This window comes from Balaenoptera musculus, chromosome 8 (genome assembly GCF_009873245.2).
Source record: "Balaenoptera musculus isolate JJ_BM4_2016_0621 chromosome 8, mBalMus1.pri.v3, whole genome shotgun sequence".
Classification (NCBI taxonomy): domain Eukaryota; kingdom Metazoa; phylum Chordata; class Mammalia; order Artiodactyla; family Balaenopteridae; genus Balaenoptera; species Balaenoptera musculus.
In genome coordinates this window covers 92,831,133-92,857,169 of record NC_045792.1, presented here as the reverse complement: position 1 = coordinate 92,857,169, position 26,037 = coordinate 92,831,133, and the positions used below count along the sequence as shown (strand labels likewise).

Below are 26,037 nucleotides of genomic sequence, written 5' to 3'. Positions count from 1 at the left end.
GGAAACAAATCCAATAGATTCTCACACTTACTGATTTACCCGTAAATGTCAGTTTTTCAATGAGGGTCAACAAGGACATTTGTAACTTTCATTAAAAACAGTGCAAGAGGGAAGAGATATGGGAACATATTGTATATGTATAACTGATTAACTTTGTTATAAAGCAGAAGCTAACACACCATTGTAAGGCAATTATACTTCAATAAAGATGTTTAAAAAAAAAAACAAAACAGTGCAGACAGGAGAAAATACAGGCTATCTATTAGATGTGTCATCTTCTAGCGGACACATGTGCCTTCAAATGAGATAATTCCTTTTCTATTCCCCCTCCTATTGTGTGGGAGCTGCAGACCTCAAAAGAAGATCTATATCTATATATGTATGTTGAGTGGGGGTCTGGGATAAAGCATTCCAGATAAACAGTGGGTGGGTATGAGTTAATTACCCTCTATTACTAGGTATTTTCAGTAGTTCAAACCTGAAATGCCATTAGCTAATTTGCAATTTAAGCACATTCTATGGGCTAAACATTGGGAGGACGGTGTGGAATGCATGGTGGGCCAGGGTATGAAGATGAAAAACAGGATTGGTCCCTGCTCTAAATGAGCTAGAGAAGTCCTGTCGGAGAGTAGCGTCTTGTACACAAGTAACTGTAATGGCAAGTCACAGGAGCTGAAGGAGAGGCGCAGGTGGAACGACCGGTTATGCATTACCTAATAATTAAGGGATCAGTAAGGCATATAGCAGAAGTGGGCCTTGAAGGATGGGCAAGATTAGAATTTTCGTGCGGGGGGAGGGCAGGAGGGAGGGTTATGGGGAAGAGCTACTGAAAACAATATAAGCCAACACAAGGAGCCAGGAGAGCGGGGTGTCTGTGGTAAAGAAAACAAGTATTCCACAATAGCATCATCATACGTCATGGTCTGGTACAACTTCCACTGACTTTGCAAAAGACAGAATGATATTAAAGTCCTTATGTGGTCAGTGAGCTTAAATTAAGCATGTCTATTTGCGTCAACCACATATTTTTGCAGTGAGTTGGCTTCATGCAATTCTTAATACCTAGAATAAGCCTATAAACAGAGGGTTGGGATGAAGGAACAGGGGAGGGCTTAGATTTCCTAGCTACTCACAACCTTTGCAGTTTATATTTACCTCTTCTTTCTCTTGCTGCAAGTGATTGGTCACCTGCTGATGTCAAGGAAAAAAGTCTAGTAGAAAAATCAATAGATTTAACTCTGCTCCCCCTCCTCAAACTATAAATGGAGGCCCAGAGATATGCATAATGGGAAAGGGACCTACCATCAGAAGCATTTACTGCCATTAGGCTTGCGCTTTTTCCTAAAGCAAGGATATAATGCAAGGCCAAGGCTAATAAAATGTCAAAGGCTACTTGGTCTTTTTTACTCCTCAGACTAAGTGGATTATAAGAACAGTATCTTTAAATGAGAACACAAGAGCCTAGTTATTCCATGATTGTTAAGGACTTGAGCCTAGTAATATCTCATAGGACTTAGATATGAGGACAAAGAGGGTTAGGAATTGTCCTTTACACTGGTTTGGGTAATAAGTATGAATATTTAAACCAAGGTTAACAGAAAGGCCACTGAAGTCCCGCTACCACAGAACATTTTGAGCAAGGCCTTGTGGCTTTCAGTAAGAAAGTTCCCTAGCTGCCTGATATCAGACTCACTTTAGGGGTTTGGGATTAAGACAGGAACTTTGAGTGTATCTACCTAAATCTAAGTACATATGGTCAGTGCACTAAATCAAGTGAAAAGCATAGAAAAATAAATGATAGTATCATACTGTTTCCTTTTGCTTTATATCACCAAATGAAAGTTGCCTGGAGGCATTCACCTCAGTGGCCACTTAGCACATAATAAATAACACAGTTTCTAGGACCTTGCTCTCTCCCAGTTTTTAACATTTATGGTATTTAGGCAGTGTACTGTGAGGGAGGTGGTGAATTATTTGTTTTGTTCATGTTAGGTTTTCCTCTAGCTGTATTTCACATCATCAAGGGAAATTGGCTATATTACTACAGGTATACCAGGACTCAGAAGTTTAGATCAACACCACATACCCTATCAGCTGCTACTGACCTCTAGTTCCTTCTCCTGAAATTTGATATGCTTGTTTTATTTTATTATTTTTTAAACTAATTATCATTTTGGGTATTTGTGATCTGACTGGGTTATTAAGTAATGCCTGACAGCTAAAGCAGTTTAAACTGCTTTCAGACTGGCAAGTATTGAATGGCAAATTTAGATTTGTTGTTATATCAATAAAAATAAACTAAATGAGAAGACAAGAGAATCCAAAGCTGTGTTCTTTTCAACAGCTATGAAATATGATTTAAATTTCTCCTGTATTTTCAAGATCATAACTAAATAAACTTTGGTGCTTAAGAAAAAGTAACAGACTACTGAGATTTTCTTCGTCAAAGATCACAACAGTTTAGTATGAAATAAATTCGACTACTTGTAATAACTAACACTGAAAGAAAAAAGAGGGGAAAAAACCCAAACCAGCATATACACGGACACATATATATATGCCAGGTATCCTCAGTCATATGTATTTTAAATCTCACGAATGCTCTTTTCTACTGATTATCAGGCTCAACTGCTTTATTTCCATCAGCCCATGGAACTGAGTTAAAAAAAAAATTATTCAATGATTAAATTTGTAAAGGGGTTGAAATATTTGGTGCTGTTTTTTGTTTTTTCTTAATAAATTTATTTATTTTACTTATTTATTTTTGGCTGCGTTGGGTCTTCATTGCTGCGTGCAGGCTTTCTCTAGTTGCGGCGAGCAGGGGCTACTCTTTCATTGCAGTGCGCGGGCTTCTCATCACGGTGGCTTCTCTTGTTGCAGAGCACAGGCTCTAGGGGTGTGGGCTTCAGTAGTTGTGGCTCGTGAGCTCTAGAGTGCAAGCTCAGTAGTTGTGGCTCACTGGCTCTAGAGCACAGGCTCAGTAGTTGTGGTGCATGGGCTTAGTTGCTCTGGGGCATGTGGGATCGAACCCGTGTCCCCTGCATTGGTAGGCAGATTCTTAACCACTGCACCACCAGGGAAGCCCCTATTATTTTGTTGTTCTTTTTGGCCGCACCTTGCAGCTTGTGGGATTTTAGTTCCCTGACCAGGGATTAAAGCTGGGCCCATGGCAGTGAAAGCACCGAGTCCTAACCACTGGACTGCCAGGGAACTGCCGGTGCTCACTGTTTCAAACAAGAACTCCAAAACTGGGAATTCATTTCAACTAGTTGGTTTGCAGTGCATGTAAAGAATTTTCTGAGGTATAGGTCACTTATAAAAGAGCCCACTCTAATGTAGCATGGATTGTGTGTGTGTGTGTGTGTGTGTGTGTGTGTGTGAGAGAGAGAGAGAGAGAGAGAGAGAGAGAGAGAGAGAGAGAGAAAGACAGTGAGTTAGTTCTGCCAATTAGAATAATCTTTTTGAATGGGGAGGAGTCATGCAAATGCTTGCTATATGAGATAGCAAAGCTTAACATCACAAACTGAAATATCTCCAAAAACATCTGCAACAATGAATGGAAACTGAAGATGTAAAAAGATAGCATCCAATGAACTTGCCTAACTTACTACACACAAAGTATTTATAACTAGAAGTTTGTCCCCTTCAGTTCCTATCAGGAGACATGTACTACTGCAGTGACAAACCATAGTAAAACTATCTTGTTCAATAATTAGTGGGGGCTAGATAAAACAGACCCCATCTTGCTCATCCTTCATTTTTCTTGCTGGTGTGTACAATCACTGTGACCTCAGTGATGTGAATGCAGGAAACCACAGTAAGTTCCTGATGCAGAATGGAGCCTATACACAAAGAAAGATGTCTCAGTATAACTTTCCAACCCTATCTGTAGGTAAGTGTTCACAAAATATGATTAACGATGCCTTCCAGTGGGTGTCCCCGCACTACATACAGAGCATAAAGGAAGCAGAACCATGATCTTAACTTAATTTACAAACTCAAAAGTATAACTCACTTCCTATTGGAGACTCAAGATAGTAACCCTAACACTGGCCAAGACCATTCGCACACCTGAAGTGTTAAGCTCTGTAACTCAGATTATAAATTTGCAACTTCTTATTTTTAAGGTAATGAACAAAAGCATTCCATAACTGAGTAGCAAGCTGCAGTGCTAACCTCCTAGCTGACTTCAAGAAGTGCTACTCAAATGTCTAGAGTGACTGCTTAGTTGCTGCCCTTGGACACAGTCCTCTTGGAGCATCACAACCAAGCTGCAGTGACTCAGTTCCAAGAGTCCCAGAGACAGAGAATAAAACCACTTGCTCTGTGTGTATTACATGCTGGGCCTTAGAATACCCTCCTTATAAATGCCTTACTTCTTCACTCAGCTGCCAAATTTTTCTACTATTTTATTCCAAACACAGAATTACTTTTTCATGTTTCTAACAAGTGAATTTTTAAAAAGTCTTCCTTATTTGTGTCCTATTATATATTACCTAAAGAATGATTCCTGGTATCATTAACTATTTGCTTTAAAGTTATTTTAGTTACACAGTGACAGGATGAAACAAAAGTTATATAGTTTAGAATCTATGCCAGTAACTCTAAAAGTAATTCAACTATACATAGAGAGCTCACTTTAATATTTCTATTTTCCTAAAATTTATTCTTGTTTTAGTATAGATATTTCCCCATTTTACAGAAAATACTTTTGATAAAATGAGGTCACCAAATGATTTTCTAAACTGTTAAACTCAGAGGTTCCCACACTATTCATTCGTCCACTAATGTCGTGATTTTTCCATAGGTACCAGTACCATAATTTATGCAATGTTCTTCTTTAAATGGAGTCACTGTTTAATCTTACATTAATTTATGTTAAAAGGGAAAATCAGTACCACTTTTCATGAATTACAGGCTTGATGTGTTGGTTATTTATTTCTTCTAATGCCCATTAGAATAAGCCACAAATACTAAAATCAAAAAATGTTACTCTAAGTACCACCTAAAAGCTTGCGTGCCTCTGGTGATATTTGTACCCTACTTTAGGAACCAATATAGGACATGCTACTGTTGATTTCTTTTTCCTTCTCAAACCCTCTGTTCTTCTGACCTGCAAGACCCAGCTCCCTCTTGGTTCTCCCAATACCTCTCTTTACTCACTCTTTCACTGGCTCTGCTCCTTAAATGCTAGTATTTTCTAAGATTCCATTCTAGGACTTTTCTTCTCACCCTGAACAATCTGAGGGAACCAGTGGCATCTCTGTATGAACATGTCTATCACTGAACTTAGTTTCCAGCCCCACATCAAGGCATAGATCATTTCTTTTCCATATTCCTTCTCTAAATTAATGACATTGACATTTATCCAGTTACCAAAATTAGAAACCTCTCTAGTCAGTTCACATTCTGAGTCCATTGTTTTCAGCCCTTCCTCTCTCATTATATTTCTAACCTCCTCTGCCCCTCTTCACACTCATCTGACAACTGGCCTCTTACTTCACTGAGAAGTAATCAAAAGTCTCACCATCATACCTACATCTATACCTATATATTGTACCTTCTCCTATCTAAGGACAACCTCTAGGCTACACTTGTGCCTTGGAGCCCATCCCCTTCTGTTTATTCAAGAGTTTTGCTTCTACAGTTTTTTCTGCATCTTCAATTTCTTCCTCTTTACTGGATATTTCCTACAGGAACACACTGCAATACCTCTTATTTTTAGAACAATAAAACCGAAACCAAATATCTTCGATCCCACATCCCCCCCCCCAACTACCATCCCATTTTTCTGCTCCTCGCTACAGCAAAACTCCTTGAAAGAGCTGCTGGCCATCTCCACTTCCTCACCTACTTCACAAGCCATTTAATACAAACTTTTAGAAGACTGCCAACAACCTCCATGTTCAGAAATCGATGCTTTATTCTCTGTCCTCATCCAACTCAAGCTCTTAGAATATATCCATGTAGCATAAGAATAATGATATAACGGACCACTCCTTGGAACACTTTCTTCACTTGGCTTCTGGAACAGAATACTTGCCTGGTTTCCCTACTGTCTTACTGGCTGCTCCTGTAATGTTCTTCCTCTTCCCGACCACTAAATGTTGGCTGGAATGCCCTAGTAATTAATCGTTGACCTCTTTTCTTTTTATACTAATCACTGAGGTAACTTCATCCAATTTTGTGATTTTAAAAGACATTCATATGTCCATGGTTCACAAATTTTCATCTCTAGCCTGGGGCTCTTCCTTGACCATAATGACATTCATATATGTCCAACTGCCTACCCAATAACATCACTTAAACATTTAGAAGGCAACTGAAACTTGTTTAAAACCAAACTTGTTTTTCTCCCTAAATCTGTTCCTTCCTCAGACTTTATCTCATTAAATAGCACCACTGGTTATTAAAAATCTCATTAAATAGCACCTAGTTCCTTAGGTCCCATATTTAGGAGTCACCCTGACCTCTGTTTCTTTCATTTCCCATACTTCCTCTGGTAGTGTCTTATTGGTTCCACCTTCAAAAATATACCCCAAATAGGATGATCACTTCTCCCCTTCTCCCCTCTCACCCCACTGGTCCAAGGCAACATCATCCTTCACCTACATCTTTGCAACAGCATCCTAACTGGTCTTCCTGCTCGTGCCCTTACCTGACTACAATCTATCTTCAACAGAGCAGCCAGAAGAATCCTCTTAAAATGTACATCAGATCATTTTCCTCTAATGCTCAAAACCTTCCAAATCATACATCTTTCTCTTAGAATAATACCTGCACCTACCATTCTTTCTCTTCTTAGAATGGTCTGCAAGGCAGTGAAGATGCGGTTCTACCCTCCTCCTGTTCGTCTCTGCTTTCATTTCCTCCAACACCACCAAACCACAGAAAAGCTCTCCTTGCATAAGCTTTTGCAACAACTATTTTCTCTGCCTGAAATGCTCTTATGCTGTATGTCTGCATGGTCCAACCCTTTACCTCCTTCAAATCTTTGCTCAAGTGTCACTTTCTCAATGGGGCCTCCCTTAACAATCCAATTTAAATATCACACCAACCCTCCTGCTCTATTTATTTTTCCCCAGAGCACTTATTTTCTAACATACTAAATAACTTCTTTAGTATGTTTATCATCTGCTCTGTTTCTCTTTACTAGAATGGAGCTCCGTAAGACTTGGAGTTTTTTGTTTGTTTGTTTGGTTTCTAGTTCCTAGAATAGTAGACATTAGTTGAATAAATGAATGAATAAATAAGCCATACTCAGGTCCCTTTGGTTGAAAGAAAACAAATATCTATTGCTTTAGAAGGTTATATCCACTATCAAATTTCATTTTTCTTAAATATTATTTGGCCAGGTTAACAATCTATAATGAGTGGAGGACAACTGTAGAAAGATCTTAAGCAGGGGCCAACAGGCTCATTCCTCAAAAGAAAACAATTTTTTTTGCATGCTGAACAAAATTTCATGTTAAAAACCAAGAAGTATTTATATATATACTTAATGTCTTTCGGAGGCTGAAGTGTAAAACCACTGGTTAACAAAACCTGGCTAAATGTCTTAACCTCTTATGAAAACAAAAGGTAACCATTTTGCTCATGAAACCTAAATGCTGGGAATCCCAAAAGACAAGTATTACCTACTGAGCGAATATTACAATTACGGCTACCAGATCTTCTGTGTAAAATCCAAGGCTTTACAGCAATCTAATGATGCAAAATTCAGAAGAGATCAAAGTGACACGCTAAACTGAAAGGGACCATTTTAGGTGTGCTTTTAGGGTTCATTATGACTGTCCCCCATAATATAGTTCAGAGGCATGTTTTATATAGGGATGTATGTATCTCTTTTGAGGGATGATATAAGAAGTGCAGTGATTATACTACTTTCATACAATGACTCAAGAATCTACAAATATGAATTCTTTCAGTCTTGGCAGTGGAATAGTTTATGGCTTGAGAATAAAAGAATTACGCATGAGAGCCACACTGGTCTTGGAAGACAGAGGACTCAGATTTCAGTCTCTGTGCTACCAATGACTGACTCTGTGACTTGAGTAAATCATAACCTTTGCTTCTAGATTCATAAAAAAGGCACTTTTCTTATCCCTTCTCTCACCGTCACATAGATACTTATCAAAGGATTGTTTGTTAGCCAAATAATTAAAGCCCTTTAAGTAAAGAAGTATAAAAATTTATACATATTACATATAGAGAGGTACATCTAGCTTTGTTGCAGGATGCACCTGCACCTACAGGATTCTGAGCCTGTAAAAAGTTAACCAGTTTTCATTCTTCCAACAAAAATAAATGGAGGGAAGCTAACTAGTAGCATATTAAAAATGCTATAAAAACTGTGTCTTTCAGACTGTATTTTCTTTCTTTTTTTTAAAGCAGATATCTTCACTAATTCTCATCAAGAATGTGATAAAGCAAAGGTCCTTAACTGCACGTAGCATGTGTTGGATAGTCCACAGGAGGGCAGCAAAATGCAGGATTTCTTTTCCTTCAAAATCTGAACTCCATGTAAAATTGCTTTAAGCTACAAGTTATAAATCTACAGAAATTTGGGTGGAAGAACACAGACTAAAACCACAGGCGAGAAACAAGTTATAAAAGGAGGTAAGATTTAGGCAAATAGTAAGTAGATGCTATAAATACAGAAACATTATAAAGACAACACAGGATAATTCTTCTGCACATTGGAACAGATATTAAAGCTCATGTACGTGATTTGGAAATTCTATTTTTTTCTATGGTGGTGAAAGCTTTGAAATACATGTTATAGAGAAATGTATATAAAATTCTAACCATACCTAGACATTAAAGTCTGAGTTCTGTATAACATTTATTCATAATTTCTAAAGATCTGGGCCAATAATTTTAAGTGGGTAGGTGTCTCAGTGGATTAAGAAAAGACCAATGTTCAGAGATTGTGGGGCTGATGCTTAATTATACTCAGTTAATAACAATGCCACTGTTAGCGGCATACCTATACGCATGTAATGAAGTCTAACAAATATAACCTTCCATTGATCTTATGTTTTCTAATGTAAGAAAAGTAATACTGAATGAAGAATACTAAAAGTAAAATTATGCATATCAGAGACATAATAATAGAACAATGTATATTGCTTAAGTAGTAGAAAGCATCTTTTTTAGATGTAACTTTTTAATTTTCAAATCAGTGAAACTGAAGAATGAAAGTATGTAGAAAATACTCTTAAGTAATAAACGCTTGGAAAATCCACTATCATGAATATTACAGATTTAATATCCACGTTTTGCTTATTATAAATTATTTTCCATTTTTCATCATTAGAGAAGATAATCATTATTGTTTCATGAAATTCCATTTTCTGTGACACCTTGTTATTTTCAATTTTAAAAAAGTCCTTTTTTAGTGTTGAGCACTCAAGAGACCTTACTTATACTCAAAAGCATTGTAAGTTTATTTAACAGGTTCCATTTTACTTTAAAAAAGGCCAAGTATGTTGTTACTGAAAAATGAGTTTGTTAAAGTGGCCAATTCAGTTCTATTTAAGTTGAATTGTAAAATAACAAGTCAATAAATGTGGACAAAAAGTATGTATTTAAAAACTGCCAAAATAAAATGTTTAATCAAAACTGGAAGCAGTAGCTTCTCTTTCACAGTCAACTTGAGAGTTGGCAATTAAAAAATCAATCTATTATGTTTTCCTTCCCAGCATCCTTGAAACTGTAATGCTGATATAAAAATACCTATAAAAGAAAAGAATTTATTAAGTACTATTCAAAGGAGAGAGAGAGATGATGGTGATAATAAGCAGTTTCTGTAAGAACACATGCAACTAATAAATGGTGGTAAATAAGAGGATTATCTAGATTAATCAAAGTTTGGGAAAACTGTCAGATAAATGATTCTGCACTAATTGACACATTTTTAGCTATAAAGTCTTTACAAGTAAGAAAATTTTGTGAGCATAATGATTATGTACTTCTAAGCTGAATGAATCAGTATTCAAAGCTAAATACATTACCTGTGCATATACTCCAAGAAACATAAACTAAAAATCTGTGTGAAAAATTTCCAAGATTATATATGAAAAGCAATACTTACTGATGTTAAAAGACTACTGATAATTTTACCATTTAGTTCAGACTACCCAAGACATTACACTATATTACAGTTGCTATAAAAACAGTGTCTAATGTGGATCTTTAAAGAAAATAATTTAGGGAAGATTAACAATAGTGGTCAGAAAAGTTGTTTTTAAAATGTTTTCCAAGAGTATTTAACTATTTTTGATCTTGAAAAGCTTATCTGAAAAGCTTTTAAATTGGTAGCTTTTCAAACAGGCTTTCATAAGAGAATTTTTTAGGTTGGAAAAAGGGTGTATAAGGGCAGCTTAAATCTTGTCCAAAAAAACCCAATTACAATATGAATTCCTTGAAATATCACTCAGCCATAAAAAGGAACAAAATTGGGTCATTTATAGAGATGTGGATGGACCTAGAGACTGTCATACAGAGTGAAGTAAGTCAGAAAGAGAAAAACAAATATCGTATATTAATGCATATATGTTGGAATCTGAAAAAATTGGTATAGACAATCTTATTTACAAAGCAGAAATAGAGACACAGACCTAGAGAACAAATGTATGGATACCAAGGGGGAAAGGGGGCACTGGGATGAACTGGGAAATTGGGACTGACATATATACACTATTGATACGGTGTATAAAATAGATAACTAATGAGAACCTACTGTATAGCATAGGGAACTCTACTCAGTGCTCTGTGGTGACCTAAATGGGAAGGAAATGCAAAAAAGCGGGGACATATGTATACGTATAGCTCATTCACTTTGCTGTACAGCAGAAACTAACACAACACTGTAAAGCTCTATACTCCAATAAAAATTAAAAAAAAAAAAAAAAAAGACCCTCTGGACACCAAAGGCGGGGGTGTGCTCCCTTGGTTGGCAATACGCCACGTGTATTGTCACACATCATAGCTGGGAGGAGGTAATGTTGTCCATGACTCCATGGGAAGAGGACAACCGGAAGTTCTGCATTTGTACCCCTCAAGGACTCTGCCTTGGCTGATTTTAACTAGTATCTTTTCCCTGTAATAAACTGTAACTATGAGTATTACAAAAAAAAAAAATGAATTCCTTGATTATTGGAAATAGAATCACAAGCCTTGCTTCTTGAAACCTTTGTATAGTCATAATAAAAACTTTAGACAGATATGTCAAACAAGATAACTTATGAAGCTTCTTTCAATATTGCAAAAATGAAAAAGTAAAGGGCAGACAGAATCATCTGAAGGCACAGAAATGCTAATCATTACTCAGAGGTTTTGTCTCCTTTTTCATCAACCGTTTAGTAAATAAAGCTCAGAGATAACTGGAGTAGATGCAACTGTTAGGTTTTAAAATGTAAGAAGTTCATGGTTTCGACAGAGGTGTCTGCTTCTTTCAAGTTTCAGCTTTTCAAAGCTGGAACTCAGCAAAACAACCGTCAATAAGTAGGATTATTGTGGAAACAAGTAATGCAAAAACACTGTTAAAGAAAAATTTAATATTGAAATTAGTTCAGTATAATCAATGAGTTTTTAAACCTAGAAAATGCTATAGCATATATTTCCACTAGGGGTAACTATTTATTTAGGAGTTAGCAGACGTTGGATTCTTTTCTAAACTAATTAATTACAATGTAAAAAGGGCTAATGTTTTTTAATTTAAAAAAAATTTTAAAAATGAGCTCTCTGAAAGAACCAAAAATGGTATTCCCTCTTCCCAAGTCAAATTATTTTCTTTTATTGTTATTGTATCAGATTCAATAATATTCTTGGGGACTTCCCTGGTGGTGCAGTGGTTAAGAGTCTGCCTGCCAATGCAGGGGACACGGGTTCTAGCCCTGGTCCGGGAAGATCCCACATGCCATGGAGCAACTAAGCATGCGAGCCACAACTACTGAAGCCCACGTGCCTAGAGCCCGTGCTCCGCAACAAGAGAAGCCACCGTAATGAGAAGCCCACGCTCTGCAACGAAGGGTAGCCCCCGCTAGCCGCAACTAGAGAAAGCCTGTGCACAGCAATGAAGACCCAATGCAGCCAAAAATTTTAAAATTATTTAAAAAAAAAAAAAAGAAGTGAGCAGAAAAGAAAAAAAACAGCAATTAAAAAAATATTCTTGGAATAACCTGGACTATCAGATACTACAATTTTGAGAAAGATCTGTTTCAAGTTAATAGTTCCCTGGGCTAGTTGAGATTATGTTCTGGGGGAAAAAGAGCTTAAGACAACTGAATTTCCTCTCTTGACATCAGTGACATAAAGTAACAATAAATTTCAAGAAACTAAAATACTAAGCAAAAGCATGTAAAACAAATACTAAAGAAAAGGCTTTTAGAAAAGGATCACTATATACATACAAAACCCTTCTTCCCAATATCAGAAAAGAAGAGAGGTGAGGGAGATGATAGTCAGTAAAGAAAATAAGAAATTCTATTAATATAAACAGCTCACTGAAAAAAATGAAATCCTGTTTATAAGGCTATCCTTAGATATAACGTACAAAACTTTAAAGACCACAACATATTTTCTAGTATTATGTAAGAAGATAAAGATCCTTAACCTTTAGAGTCATATGTTGTATTCATTATGAATTTCTAATGGCTTACTTTTACATAACACCTACTCTGTGACAATAATCTCATTTAATCCTCCCAAAAAGTATATGAGATTTTACTGTCTTTCATTTTATAGATTAGGACACAAATTACTTTAATGGGAACAGAAAGACAGTAATGGCAGAGCCAGGGCTCAAACATGAATCTGTATGACTCTAGAACTAGCCACCCCACTATACTGCCTTGCTAAAAACACTGTTAGGCCTTCAGCATTCACGTACGAATTCTAGTTTAGATGGTGCTCAACAATGATCTACAACTGAGCTAGAGTCTGAGAGATTTTTTGTTTCTTCACTAAAAAAAGGGCTCTGATATTTAAAATGACTTCCTGCCTTCCATTAAAATCCTAAGGCAGTCTGGTATACTCAATCAGTTTGGGTGCCAAATCTAGTAATTACTGATGTCTTTTAGACAAGTCACTTAATGAAGTGTGTGCCACTTTTTTTCTTCTTCTAAATACCTGAAGTGAAGGAGGTGAGCTAGTCCCCTGGTTGAATATAATAATCTAATTTGAACATTAAACACAGCACCTACTGTGTGCTCTACAAAAGCAAGGTACTGAGGATTCACATGTATATAAACTGCACCACTCATAATTCAAGTTAAACTCATTTTTTTTCTTCCAGTGAAGGTTAAATAAGTAAATAATCAAATGTCGTGGAACTACTATATTCAATATCCTATGATAAACCATAAATAAAAAAATATAAAAAAAGAATGTATTCCTTATATTCAATGTGTTCATATAATATGTTCCTTAAAAAGCTAAAAATAAAATTACCATATGACCCAGCAATCCCACTACTGGGCATATACCCAGAGAAAACCGTAATTCAAAAAGACACATGCACCCCAATGTTCACTGCAGCACTGTTTACAATAGCCAGGACATGGAAGCAACCTAAATGCCCACCAACAGACGAATGGATAAAGAAGATGTGGAACATATATACAATGGAATATTACTCAGCCATAAAAAGGAACGAAATTGGGTCATTTGTAGAGACATGGATGGATCTAGAGACTGTCATACAGAATGAAGTAAGTCAGAAAGAGAAAAACAAATATCGTATATTAACTCATATATGTGGCACCTAGAAAAATGGTACAGATGAACCGGTTTGCAGGGCAGAAATTGAGACACAGATGTAGAGAACAAACGTATGGACACCAAGGGGGGAAAGTGGGGGTGGGGGTGGGGGTGGTGGTGTGATGAATTGGGCGATTGGGATTGACATGTGTACACTGATGTGTATAAAATGATGACTAACAAGAACCTGCTGTATTAAAAAATAAATAAAATTCAAAAAAAAGAATGTATACATATGTATAACTGAATCACTTTGCTGTACAGCAGAAATTAATACAACATTGTAAATCAACTATACGTCAATAAAAAAATATTGAAGAAAAAAATATCATGGAACTCTTAGAAATTTACAATAGTTGAGACAGACATTAACTCAAGTAGCTCTGACCCAGGTGGACACACTGCTGCACACGTGTGTATGTATACACATATGTACACAAGCGTGGTGCCTGTGGGAGGAAGTGGAAGAATGCAAAGTAGATAGCCGCTTCACGTCGGACGACTGCCTGAAAGGTGTGGTGAAGGTCCACACCACCTCCACTCAAAGACAAGGGGCTGTACTTCGGTGAATGAGGATAGAAACACTGCTTCACATCTCATTACACAGTTTGAATTTGTGGCAGAAAAAAATATCTTTTACCATAAATATGAGTTGTTGTAAAACATCAGAGATTTGGGGGAGAGAAAAAAATCTCGCAGCTTATCAATCCCAGTCGAATATACTTTAATCAGCCTTTCTCAAACTAGGGTTCTGGGAGAGAATTAAGCCTAATGCTCCAAGGCATGTACATGGCAAGTTATTAATTAATTTCTTTCCTATGTATCTAGAATTACACTGGTTATGTAAAAACCTTGGAAAAATTAAGAAAATCATTTTCTGTGTTCTGTTGATCAAAACAGGAATCCTGATTGAACTCATTATTTTGCCAGCATTTAACAGCTGCTTACCACTGCAAACAGAAGAGGTGATGTTGTACAGAAAAGGATAAAACTGCATACAGCGAATCAACTTCAGGCTGTTTTCACACTCTGGGCATTTGGTAGTTAATTTCAAAGCCTGTCTAAAGGCCTCAAGTGCCCCACTGATATTCTTCAGAGCAAGGTAAGCATTTCCCAGGCTCAAAAAGGTCAGGGGCTAAAAAGAAAAAAAAAAAAAATCAGAAAATGTTAATGAATTAATATTTTCTGAGAGTTACAAAACCTTTACAGTATATGTCTTTTGGTTTTTTTTAGGTTACCTCATAAAAGTTACCCCAACTGTCCATTTTATTTACATCAGCTAATTCTAAACTGTTTAACATAAGTTTATTTTTTACCAAGATAAAAAATACAATAAAGTGTGTAACATGCACTAATCTTAAGCGTACAGCTCAATGAATTTTTATATATGTATATACCCCTGTAAGCACCACTCATCTAAAGATACAAAACGTTTAGAACATTTCTGGTGCCCCAAGAGGTTCCCCTGGGCAACGCAACCCCAACCCCAGAGGTAACCACTTGATGTGATGTTGTGACTATCACCATAGCTCAGCTCTGCCTTGCCTGTTCTTGAACTTCATATAAATGGAATCAAACAGCATGTTCTCTTACGTGTATAATATGTACCCTTTTGTACCTGCTTTCACTCAACACATCTAATATTCAAGAAACTAGATTTTTTTGTGTACTGTTTGTTCATTCTTCTTAAAAAAAATTGATGTGTAATGTTTCATCATGTGAATACACCACAATTTGTTCATCCGTTCTCCTACTGATAGGGAGTTTTTGGATTGTTTGCAGTTTTGGGCTACTATAAATAAACTTTGGTTTATTTATACTATGGTTCATATTTACTATGAACAGTTATGTAAATGTCTTTTGATAGACATATGTACTCATTTTCCTTGGGTATACACTTAGTAGTGGTTCTTAAGGTAGGCATACATTTAGTTTTAGGAGATACAACGAAATCATTTCCCAGTGGACATACAGACTTACACTCCTACCAACAACTGTGAGAATTCACTGACTTGTTATTGTCAGTTTTTTAAATTTAGCTGTTTTAGTGAGATGCTTAAGTGGCATCTCACTGTGATTTTAATGTGCATTTCCTTGATTAGTAATAATGTTGAATATTTTTTCATGTGCTTACTGGCCCTTCGGGTACCCTTATTGCTGAAGTGCTGTTATTTTCCCCATTTAAAAAAAATTGGGTTGCCTTTTTCTTATTGATTTGAAGGAGTTCTTTATATATATACTAGACATGAGACCTTCGCTGGAAATATTTATTGCAAATATCTTCTCCAAGTCTGTTGTTTGCCTTTTTATTCTCTTAATGGTATCTTCTGATAAACAGAAATTCTTAATTTTAATGAAGTTCAGTTATATATTTTTTTCTTTTATAGTTAGTGCTTTTTGAAATCTTTGCCAGCTATAAGGTAACAAAGACTTTCTCCTATGTTTTCATCAAGAAGCTTTATTGTTTTATCTTTCACATTTTGGTACATGATCCACCTCAAATTAATCTTGTGTATGATATGGAGTAGGAGTCAAGGTTCATTTCTTTTTCCATAGGGGATATCCAAGTACTCCATTACTACTTATTGAAAAACCAAAAGCTCCCCACACACACTGTACTAGCGTGCCTTTGTCATAAATCAGGTGACCATATATGCAGGGGCCTATTTCTAATTTCTCTATTGTGTTCCATTGATATGTTTGAGTATCTTTGTGCCAGTACCATACTGATTTAATTACAGAAAGTCTTGAAATCTGGTAATATAAACCTTCCAACTCTGTTTTTTTCTTCCCCACACACCCCAATTTTTGAGCTATTCTAGATCCATTTTTATGTAGATTTTTGACTCTCCTTATCAATTTACACACACATATACATGCAACTGCTGGGAGTTTGGGATCGAATTGAATCTATAAATCAATTTGAAGAGAACTTACATCTTAACAATATTGAATCTTTCAATCCATGAACATGATGTATATCACCATTTATTTAGGTTTTCTTTCTCTTAGCAATGTTTTGTAATCATGATAGAAATCTTGTGCATCTTCCTTTAGATTTACTTCTAGATATCTGATTTTTTTGATGCTATTGTAAATAGTCTTAAAATTCTATTTTCCAATTGTTTGTTGAGACTTTGTTTTTATATGCAGCCCGAAGTATTCAGTTTAGGTCATTTTAGCAGAAATATACCTATGCTTAGTATTTGCTGCACACAAACCATTTATTCTACAAACCATCTATTTACTTTATCATTAAAAATATTTTAAAAGATCTAAGAATGTTTTATTCTCAAATTGCACAGTATATCCCGTGAAAAGCAATTATCCCCTATAATTTATCAGCTACTTGCTTTTGATTCAGGCTGTTAGGTCATCAGAAATATCTCACTATAACCAAACCAAGGTGTACAAAATATTCCAGATTAAATAGGCCTAATCTAGATAGCACTCAGGTTACATTTAAAGTATTACTTAGTGGTTCACACTTAGATATACAATTAAATTCCATACATAGATTTCAAAAATGTCTTTATATTTTCCATAAGAAAATGAAGTATCATGATTATCCTTACAACTAGAATGAAGGAAACGAAGTATCATGATTATCCCTATAACTAGAATGATAGTTGTGCAAATATCTTGTATTGAGACGAACTGGTTAGCATTTTGGAAAAAAAGAATAATTTTCATGAATTCTTTCCGAAAATAATTACTGAGTGTTTACCATGTTTCAAATACTGGTTTTGACACTGGGGATACAGCAGAAAATAAGAAAGATAAATCCCTGCCTTAGTGGATCTTATAATCTCGTGTCACACAATTGTGAGTAAAATGTGATGAAGGACAGCAGGGAAGAGACATAAATAGTACTAAGCATAGGGAAGAGAGTGCCATTACAAATAGAGTAGTAAGGGAAAGACTCACTGAGAAGTTAGTATTTGGAAAAGCTTTTAAGGAGATGAGGAGCAAGCTATGAAGAATCTTAGTGGGATGAAGCATTCCAAGCAGAGAGAATAGAAAATGCAAAGGTCCTGAGGAGGGAGCACAGCTAGCATGTTCAAGGAACTGCAAGGCGGCAAGTGAGGCTAGAATAGAATGACCAAAGGAACGATCTCATGGAGACAAGGTCAGAAAAGTTAACAAGGTCATGTAGGACCTTCTACATCATTATAAATTCTTGTCTCTTACTGTGAGTTACATGGAGAGTCACCACAGAGATTTGAACAGACAAATAACAACATCTGACATTAAATTAAAAAATTACTAACTTTGTTTCTTGTGTTTTTTCAATGTAGAAGGTAATTTTTCAATTCTGGCTATGGGATGGAGAGAATTTAGGTGAAAGGAGAGGGGAAGCGGCTCCCTTTAAGCAATACTCACATATAAGTTTAGCATATGTTGAGCACTACTGGTGCTGTATTTATTCATAATGCAATTTCTTTCTTTTTTTTTTTTTTTTTTTTGGCTGCGCTGCGCGGCACGTGGGATCTTAGTTCCCTAACCAGGGATCGAATCCGTGCCCCCTGCAGTGGAAGTGTGGAGTCTTAACCACTGGACCAACAGGGAAGTCCCTGACAACATCAGACTTTTAGTAAGAATTTCATTGACTGTTGCATTGTGAATAGAGTGTAGGGTGACAAAAGCAGAAAGCCAGGAAGCTAGTTAGGAGGCTACTGAAATAATCTAGATAAAAGACAATGATGGTGTAGATAAGATAGCAGTGGAGATGATGGTAAATCGTGAAATTCTGGGTATATTTTAAAAACAGAATCAGCAAGATTAGTTAATAGACTGAATCTGCCCTGAGAGAAGGAGAAAGGTACGAAGGATGGCTCAAAGGTTTTGTCCTGAGATACTGGCTTTACTGTTTCCTGAAATGGGGAAGACTGAGAACAAATTAGAACAATGTTAAGGAGCTTAGTTTTGGCCTGTAGTTTTAGACTGTGTTTTAGACATTCAAGTGGAGGTGTCATGAAAGCTGTTGGATAAAGGAGTCTGGAGTTCAGAGCAAAGGTGATAAGTGACTCAATAAGGAAAGTGTACTGTTCTTGAGATATGGTCCTGGAACAACCAGATATCCGTTTGGATATGAACTTTGACGAATGAACTTTGATCCCTACCTCACATTGCAAAGAAAATTTAACTTGAAATGGATCATAGGCCTCAATGTGAAACCTGAAACTGTAAAACATCTACAAGACAACATAGGAAAAGACCTTTGTATATCTGAGAGTCAATTATTTAAAGACAAACCAGAGAAAACAAAATAGAACTATTTTTTTTTCAGACTTCTTATGAGGATACCTTAAATCTAACAATAGAAATCAAAAGGAAAAAGTTGGAAAATTAAGGTAAGTTTTAAAAGCTAAGATAAAAAGGCAAAGAGAGAAAATTTTTTTAACATATGACAGATGGAGTTAAAGACTTTATTGTATAAAGAGTTCATGTAAAATTAAAAAAAAAAACAAATTCTAACAAAATGAGCAAAATGCCTACATAAACTTTTACTTTAAAAATACAATAAAATAGGGGACTTCCCTGGTGGCACAGTGGTTAAGAATCCACCTGCCAATGTAGGGGACATGGGTTCGAGCCCTGGTCTGGGAAGATCCCACATGCCATGGAGCAACTAAGCCCGTGTGCCACAACTACTGAGCCTGCGCTCCAGAGCCTGAGAGCCACAACTAGTGAGCCCACGCGCTGCAACTACTGAAGCCCGTGAGCCTAGAGCCTGTGCTCCGCAACAAGAGAAGCCACTGCAATGAGAAGCCCGCGCACAGCAACGAAGAGTAGCCCCCACTCCCCACAACTAGAGAAAGCCCGCGCGCAGCAATGAAGACCCGATGCAGCCAGAAACACAAACAAACAAACAATAAACAATAAAACAGGGACTTCCCTGGTGGTCCAGTGGTTAAGGCTCTGAGCTCCCAATGCAGGAAGCCCAGGTTCAATCCCTGGTCAGGGTACTAGATCCCACATGCCGCAACTAAGAGCCTGCATGCCGCAACTAAAGATCCCGCATGCCCCAACTAAAAAATAAAAAATAAAAAGATCCTGCACACTGCAACTAAAAAAAAAAAAGATCCCACATGCTGCGAAGATCCTGTGTGCCGCAACTAAGACCCGGCCCGGCGTAGCCAAATAACTAAATAAATAAACATTTAAAAAAATACAATATCCTTAAAATAAGATAAAGAAATTTATGTTACAACAGAGAAATGAAATTTTTTAAAGTAAATCTGTTTTACAAACGTTAATACAGAAGCAGTGTGACTTGACTATAAAAGTGTGAACTCTAAAGGCCACTCTCCCTGAGTTCAAATCCAAGCTCTATGACTTTCTGTAAATCCCTTTGGCTTTCTTTTTCTATCAAATGGGTAAATCTTATCTCATAGGGTTGTTTTGAGGATTAAATGAGTTCTTACATGTAAAGTGCTTAGTATGATGTCTGGCTCTAGTAAACAATCAATAAAAGTTAGCAGTTACTTCAACTGATTCTGGTGACAATACAAGCAAAATGAATATTTATAGATCTTGATTATGGCAATATATATTGGCCCAAATCTTTTTGTGGATTGTTTGGTATTTTGTATCAAAGCCATCAAAATATTCATTCTCTTATTGACTTAGTAATTCCACTGCTACTAGCAGTCTTTCCTAAGAAAATTATCTGGAAAACAGAAAAGGTCTTATCCAGAAAATCATTACTGATATTAGCAACCTAAACATCCAGCAACAGAGGAGTAAGTTCTGACATATCAATTCATCAAACTTTTATACAACCATTTAAATTGATGGCTATTAAAACTAGGTAGTAATAAATTTTTTTATATAATAGGCTTTAAAGATCACCAGTACAGTAAAGTTACAACACTATGAAATATTTACATAGAAGGAAAGCTTATAAGGAAATATTTCCAAATGTCAACAGCTGGGGGTAGGGTCTGATTAAGGTGTATTTGGGGTATCTACCCTGATTCATTGATTTATATTTTTATTCTTGTTGCAGTGCCACAGTATTTAACTGAAATTTTAGTATAATTTTCAAATATGAAAAGGCAACTAATCTCTAAAGGAGCTCGTTTTTTGTTTTTGTTTTTCAGAAGAATACTGCCTAATTGCCTCGGCTGGTGGCAGAAAAAAGTGAACCATGAAAAGTATCAAGGGAATACAGCTGTGGGTGTTCACTTTATCACATCTCATATAGACCATCTGTTCTACTATAGCCACATCTGGCACATAGTAAACATTTGATTAATATTTGATGTACTTCTCTGGCAACTTGGCCTGTTGTATAACAGTGATTATAAACTTTTACTTAAAATCCAGTTGTGAATTTGTGTATTTCAAAGGAAACTCTTAACAGGCAACGTTCTCTTCTAATACTGAAAAAATCAGTTTTAGGACACTTCAAATAAACCTAAGCCATTCATGCACACTTCTTCTAAAAGTTTCTTTGCGTATAAAACTCAGAAACATTTAGACACTAAGTATAAAAGCAATTTAACTATATATTTATTGTAACTGTATTCATCAAACCTAAGATGTCATCAATTATAACATGCATCCTTATTTCAGAGATGTTAAAATATGAAAAAAAAAGTAAGTGGTATTTTAGAAACAATGAAATAAAATATTTAACTACAAAGCAGTGACACAACTCCATGGACTGCATGTGGGAGGTTCAGGGCATGAATATCAACCTACCTATCTATCCGTATCAAAACAACCTTTAAACTGTGCTCTGGCTTGGTTGGTATAAAGGTATCTATAAATTAAAGCTGTAAAACAGTATAATATTATGCAATGTACATGCTGTAATGAGTTGGATAAAGTGAGAAGCAGATGTTTCAGACATAAAAATGTGGCAGTATATTTTTAGCAGCCATGTCATTCTTATGTAAATGTAAGTTTCTAAAAAAAATAACTATAATTTATAAACTTCATTCATTTAAAATAAAGAGATGAACACATCAAAAATAAAACAAAGCCCTCTTACAATATGCAAATTCTACTCAAAAATAAAACATGAGTTCTTTTTATGCCCTCTCTATAAAAATACATATTATACTCTGAATTTGAGTGATCACTACTTAGTATATATTGCGACAAAGAAACATAAAACCTCACCTCAGAGCTATTGATGGCCAAAGCTTGAAGCAGCAGTTTAGTGGCATCAAGATGAAGGCCATAGTGAATCAAAAGGTTGGCCAAGTTCACAAGAGGAACATCCTGGTATTGAAGGGGAGCCAAATTCAAAGCCCTCTGAAGACAAGCAATAGCAAAGGTGCTATTTCCTACTGCTCTCCAGTAGAGTCCAGCTTCATTGAGTATCAGCCAGACAGGAGCATTTGGCTGAAAAACCCCAAATACTTCAGTTAATACAAGAATACAGTACTCATTCTAAAAAGGATTTTTTAATACATGCATTTTAACTTTTAATTACAATTACTAAGCATTTAAATTTCAGATATCTGAAGTAGGCAACTCACCTTGTTAATAGCATGAAATAAGAAAGACCCAATTTCTTCTTCTGGGATAGTATAGTTATTAATACGGGAAAGTAAAATCTGAAAACATCAAAAGGAAGACTGAATCAATTGAAAATAACAGGGAAGACACTTGAAAAGAATTTCTATAGACAACAGTCTTGAGCTCCTCAGGAACAGCTAATTTGAACAGATATTTATAATTATATACATAACATGCAGTCATTGACATTACAACAGGTGTTAGCCTGCTCACGTATGCCTTAGTTTCCTTTAATTAAAAAAAGTTAAAAGACATATACACCACATACATATTAAGGTGATCTATCATTTCCCCGTTAAAGTCAACCTAAGTGTCCAGAACCAAATGAGAAATTATTCAGAAAGCAAAGCATGCAACACCTGATGCAATTAAAATCTGCTATCCTTCCTAGCTGGAAAAGCACCAGATCCTCAATTAATCTACTTTATATTCTTGCAGCATTTATATAACTGTGAGCAACTCTACGGTAGGGATCATGGTCTATTTATCTTTGTATTCCTAGAACTCCAAACAGTGCCTGGAACATAATGTTTTTTGCCTCAGTAAATGCTGAATATAAGTAGTAACTGCTCACAGTTTTAAAATTAAATTAAAAAAAGGTCATGGTGATGGTCTGTTTTCTCTGTAAAAAGTAAATTTTTTCATTTGTACCTATGGAATGGTATCTAATATAGGATTTATATTCAGTAATAAAACATTCCTAGTTATACATAGCTAATAGGAACTAAAGAAAACAGCATAACAGAACATATTTATACTGTCTGCAAAGTAGTTATCAAATTCATACAAATTCCCAAGGACCTCGTATGAGCGCAAAGTAGGGTTGATAAGGCCAAGGAAAGAGAATCTTCAAGCTTTCAATTTATACAAACTTCTGGAAGCTTGGAGAATGTAAAGCTAAACTGCAGTGGTCAGAATGGCCTCCACTAGGTAAACAGAGTTCTGTGTTACTCATCTTTGCAGCCCTCTTAGAGGAACACTGCTTAGGTGGTCTATGTACATAGCAACCCTGGGGAACACTTTACTGGCATTTCTTCAATAGCATGACTGACTTCTTAATTATTTCACCAAATCTTTAACTCTATCTTTCAGTTTTATAAACTTAAAGCTCAACAACTGCCTTCTATCAAATTTTTGCTCCACCTATGAGGCTTGTGAAGTCAACCAGAATGGACGGCAATAACACCAGCCTAAGTGAGCCTTACTTTTCGTGCATGGTCATCTGGCATTTTGGCTTTCAGATCCATGCGGACCTCTAATTCTTTGACTAAGTAGGACAGAGTCTGGCTTTTTCTGATGTCAGTTATGGAACAGTCAGGGGTTTGGGCCTCTTCTTCTGAAGAATAATCATCACTGTTGAGTTCGTGGATCCTGGCACAAGAAAAAGGAACAAAATTCATATTTTCAAAGTTTGGGTGACTTCAAAATAAAGACTTAACCTTTCAAGTCCAAGGCTGGTGCTCTCAAAGAACCGCCAGATGATAATCATGCAGAATCAAGTGCTTTGCCAAATCCATCAGCACTTGCCTGAGTCCTTTGTTTTCCGGAGGCAGAAAATACGTTGGCAATTCCCCGCCAACAGGGACTCTAGGATAGCTTTCTGCACAATCTGCTCTTTTAGGCCACAGAATATGCTGTTTGTCCTAATAAAAAAGAAAGTTTCTCATAAATTTCTTCAGATTCAATACTTCAATATGCTAAATGAACTTTTAAAAGAACATAAATATACTAGGATAACCGAGAAACAATTCAGTATTTTAAGATATAGACACTGTGGTAGACTCTATAATATCCTTTCTACTGCAGATTATTAGTCTAAGTCAGTAATTCTACCTGCTTTACCACAGACTGGTTCAGGGTTGGGCAGGCCTAACTCAGTTGAGCCAGTAGGACACAAGGAGAGGTCTGCCTGGGGCTTCCAAGAAAGAAAAGCCAGTCTTAGTCTCTTATGCCACATAGGATCAAAAACCGTGTTGCTCCAGCTACTGCTGGCTGTCGCCTCAGTACCATGAGGAAGACAGGCTTTAGGATGGAACCAATACAGTGGATGGCAAATTAAAGAAAAGGAAAGAAATGGGTCACTGGGCCACTGAATCAACCAAAGCCAAAGTTTGCTCTATCTTTGGATTTCCTATAATACGAGGTGAATTTTCTTTCGTTTAAGTCAATTTGAGGTGGAGTTTGACTTGTACCTGGAAGCATACATACACTTAAAAAACTGGCACAGAAAACTATTTTTCCCTTAACTAAGACCTTTTCTTTGCCAATGCCGAAGTTTAACAATTATTATTTTATTTGTAAAATTTCATCTTTCTAAATATAAATAACACATACCAGAGGTTTACTAAACTTATAGCCTGAAGCTTTCAAACTTGGGAATTTATATTAGACATAGTTAAATAATAAGTGGCTGTATTAATTCTGTTAGAATAAAAACACAATTAAATTCTGAAAATTTAATATTGAATAAAAAGTACATGGTTTCTGTCTTCATATGTTGGTATCCCCATTGGCTAACATACAATTATTTCTTAGCTAGGTTAGAAATACATATTTATTTACTTGTTTATTATCTGTATCTTCTGCTAGAATGTGAGCTCCAGCAGAGCAAGGAACTTGTGCACTATATTCATAGTATCAGCCTGGTATACAGTTGGAAGCTCAATAAAAGAATGCTGATTAAATAAGTGAAGTACATACAAGCACACACTTAGGTCAAGTTTAGAAACTTGTGAGGGTTGGTGATTATACTCAGAGCTCAGAGCTTTGAACTGAAATCAGGGTGTCCATCTGCCCCACTTGACTGGCAAGAACTTAAGACAGACCCTGTGTCTTACCACCTAGCAGAATGCCTTCCATTTAATATAAGCTTAACAAATGCTTGCTGAACTAAGCTGAACAGTGACTGGGGCCATATTAATCAGTGGGGTTGAGGGCCACTGCTTTAAGAAATCTTGTCTGTTAGAGAAAACTCCTTCATCATCCTCTACTAACTTACCCTATATGCATCGGAGTCCCTGCCCCAGATCCAGAGAACAGAATGGGCTACGGGAGAAGACTTGACCAAATCACTGATATCACTCTGATTTGCTTGAACATCAAAGTTCACAGACATCATACTGGAGGTTGATGAATCCTCACCAAACTAGAAAATGAAAAGAAAAGTTCAATCAAATTGAAAGCAGAAAAGGAGTTGTGAATAAGATTTAACTCAACCCCAAAATGTTAATGAATACTCAAAATTAGAAGGAAATCACAAAGTAGGTCAGTTAAAAGGCAATCAGATCTTTAATTTTCAGAACTATGCCCCAACAGTATTCTCTCACAGATAATGCATAGCTAGCAACTTTCAATCAACTATGATACTGATGTGTGAGAAAACTAGTGTGGGTTGTTTTCCTGTCCCACTACTTCCTTTCTATGATTTAGTCTCTTCTAGGTTTAATGATTAGCTAATTTAGATGTTTGATTCATTATTCCTCTCCCCTGCCTAGACTAAAATGATTACTACTCTATAAAATTAGTGTGCTTAAGGGTTCCTAAGAGTTTAATATAGCTATCATTTAGGCATTAAAAACCATTGGACAGTCAATTTCAAATATGTATAGCCTTCAATGGTGAAAAACTAAAACGATTTCCTCTAAGATCAGGAACAAGACAAGGTTGCCCACCTCACCACTATTATTCAACATAGTTTTGGAAGCTTTAGCCACAGCAATCAGAGAAGAAAAAGAAATA

The 26,037-nt window shown here is 36.1% G+C and overlaps 1 protein-coding gene across 2 annotated transcripts in view; it reads right to left on the bottom strand.

The window, feature by feature from the left end:
• TTC17 (tetratricopeptide repeat domain 17) overlaps nucleotides 1-26,037 on the bottom strand; it is a 147,668-nt gene that overhangs the window by 68,242 nt on the left and 53,389 nt on the right. For both annotated transcript variants that reach the window (XM_036859291.1, XM_036859292.1), the window contains exons 11-16: nucleotides 25,298-25,444; nucleotides 23,827-23,942; nucleotides 23,505-23,670; nucleotides 22,260-22,337; nucleotides 21,898-22,122; nucleotides 14,713-14,899 (exon numbers count right to left, since the gene is read on the bottom strand). In XM_036859291.1, coding sequence (XP_036715186.1) covers nucleotides 14,713-14,899; nucleotides 21,898-22,122; nucleotides 22,260-22,337; nucleotides 23,505-23,670; nucleotides 23,827-23,942; nucleotides 25,298-25,444 — 919 coding nt within the window. The remainder of the gene's footprint in view (nucleotides 1-14,712; nucleotides 14,900-21,897; nucleotides 22,123-22,259; nucleotides 22,338-23,504; nucleotides 23,671-23,826; nucleotides 23,943-25,297; nucleotides 25,445-26,037) is intronic.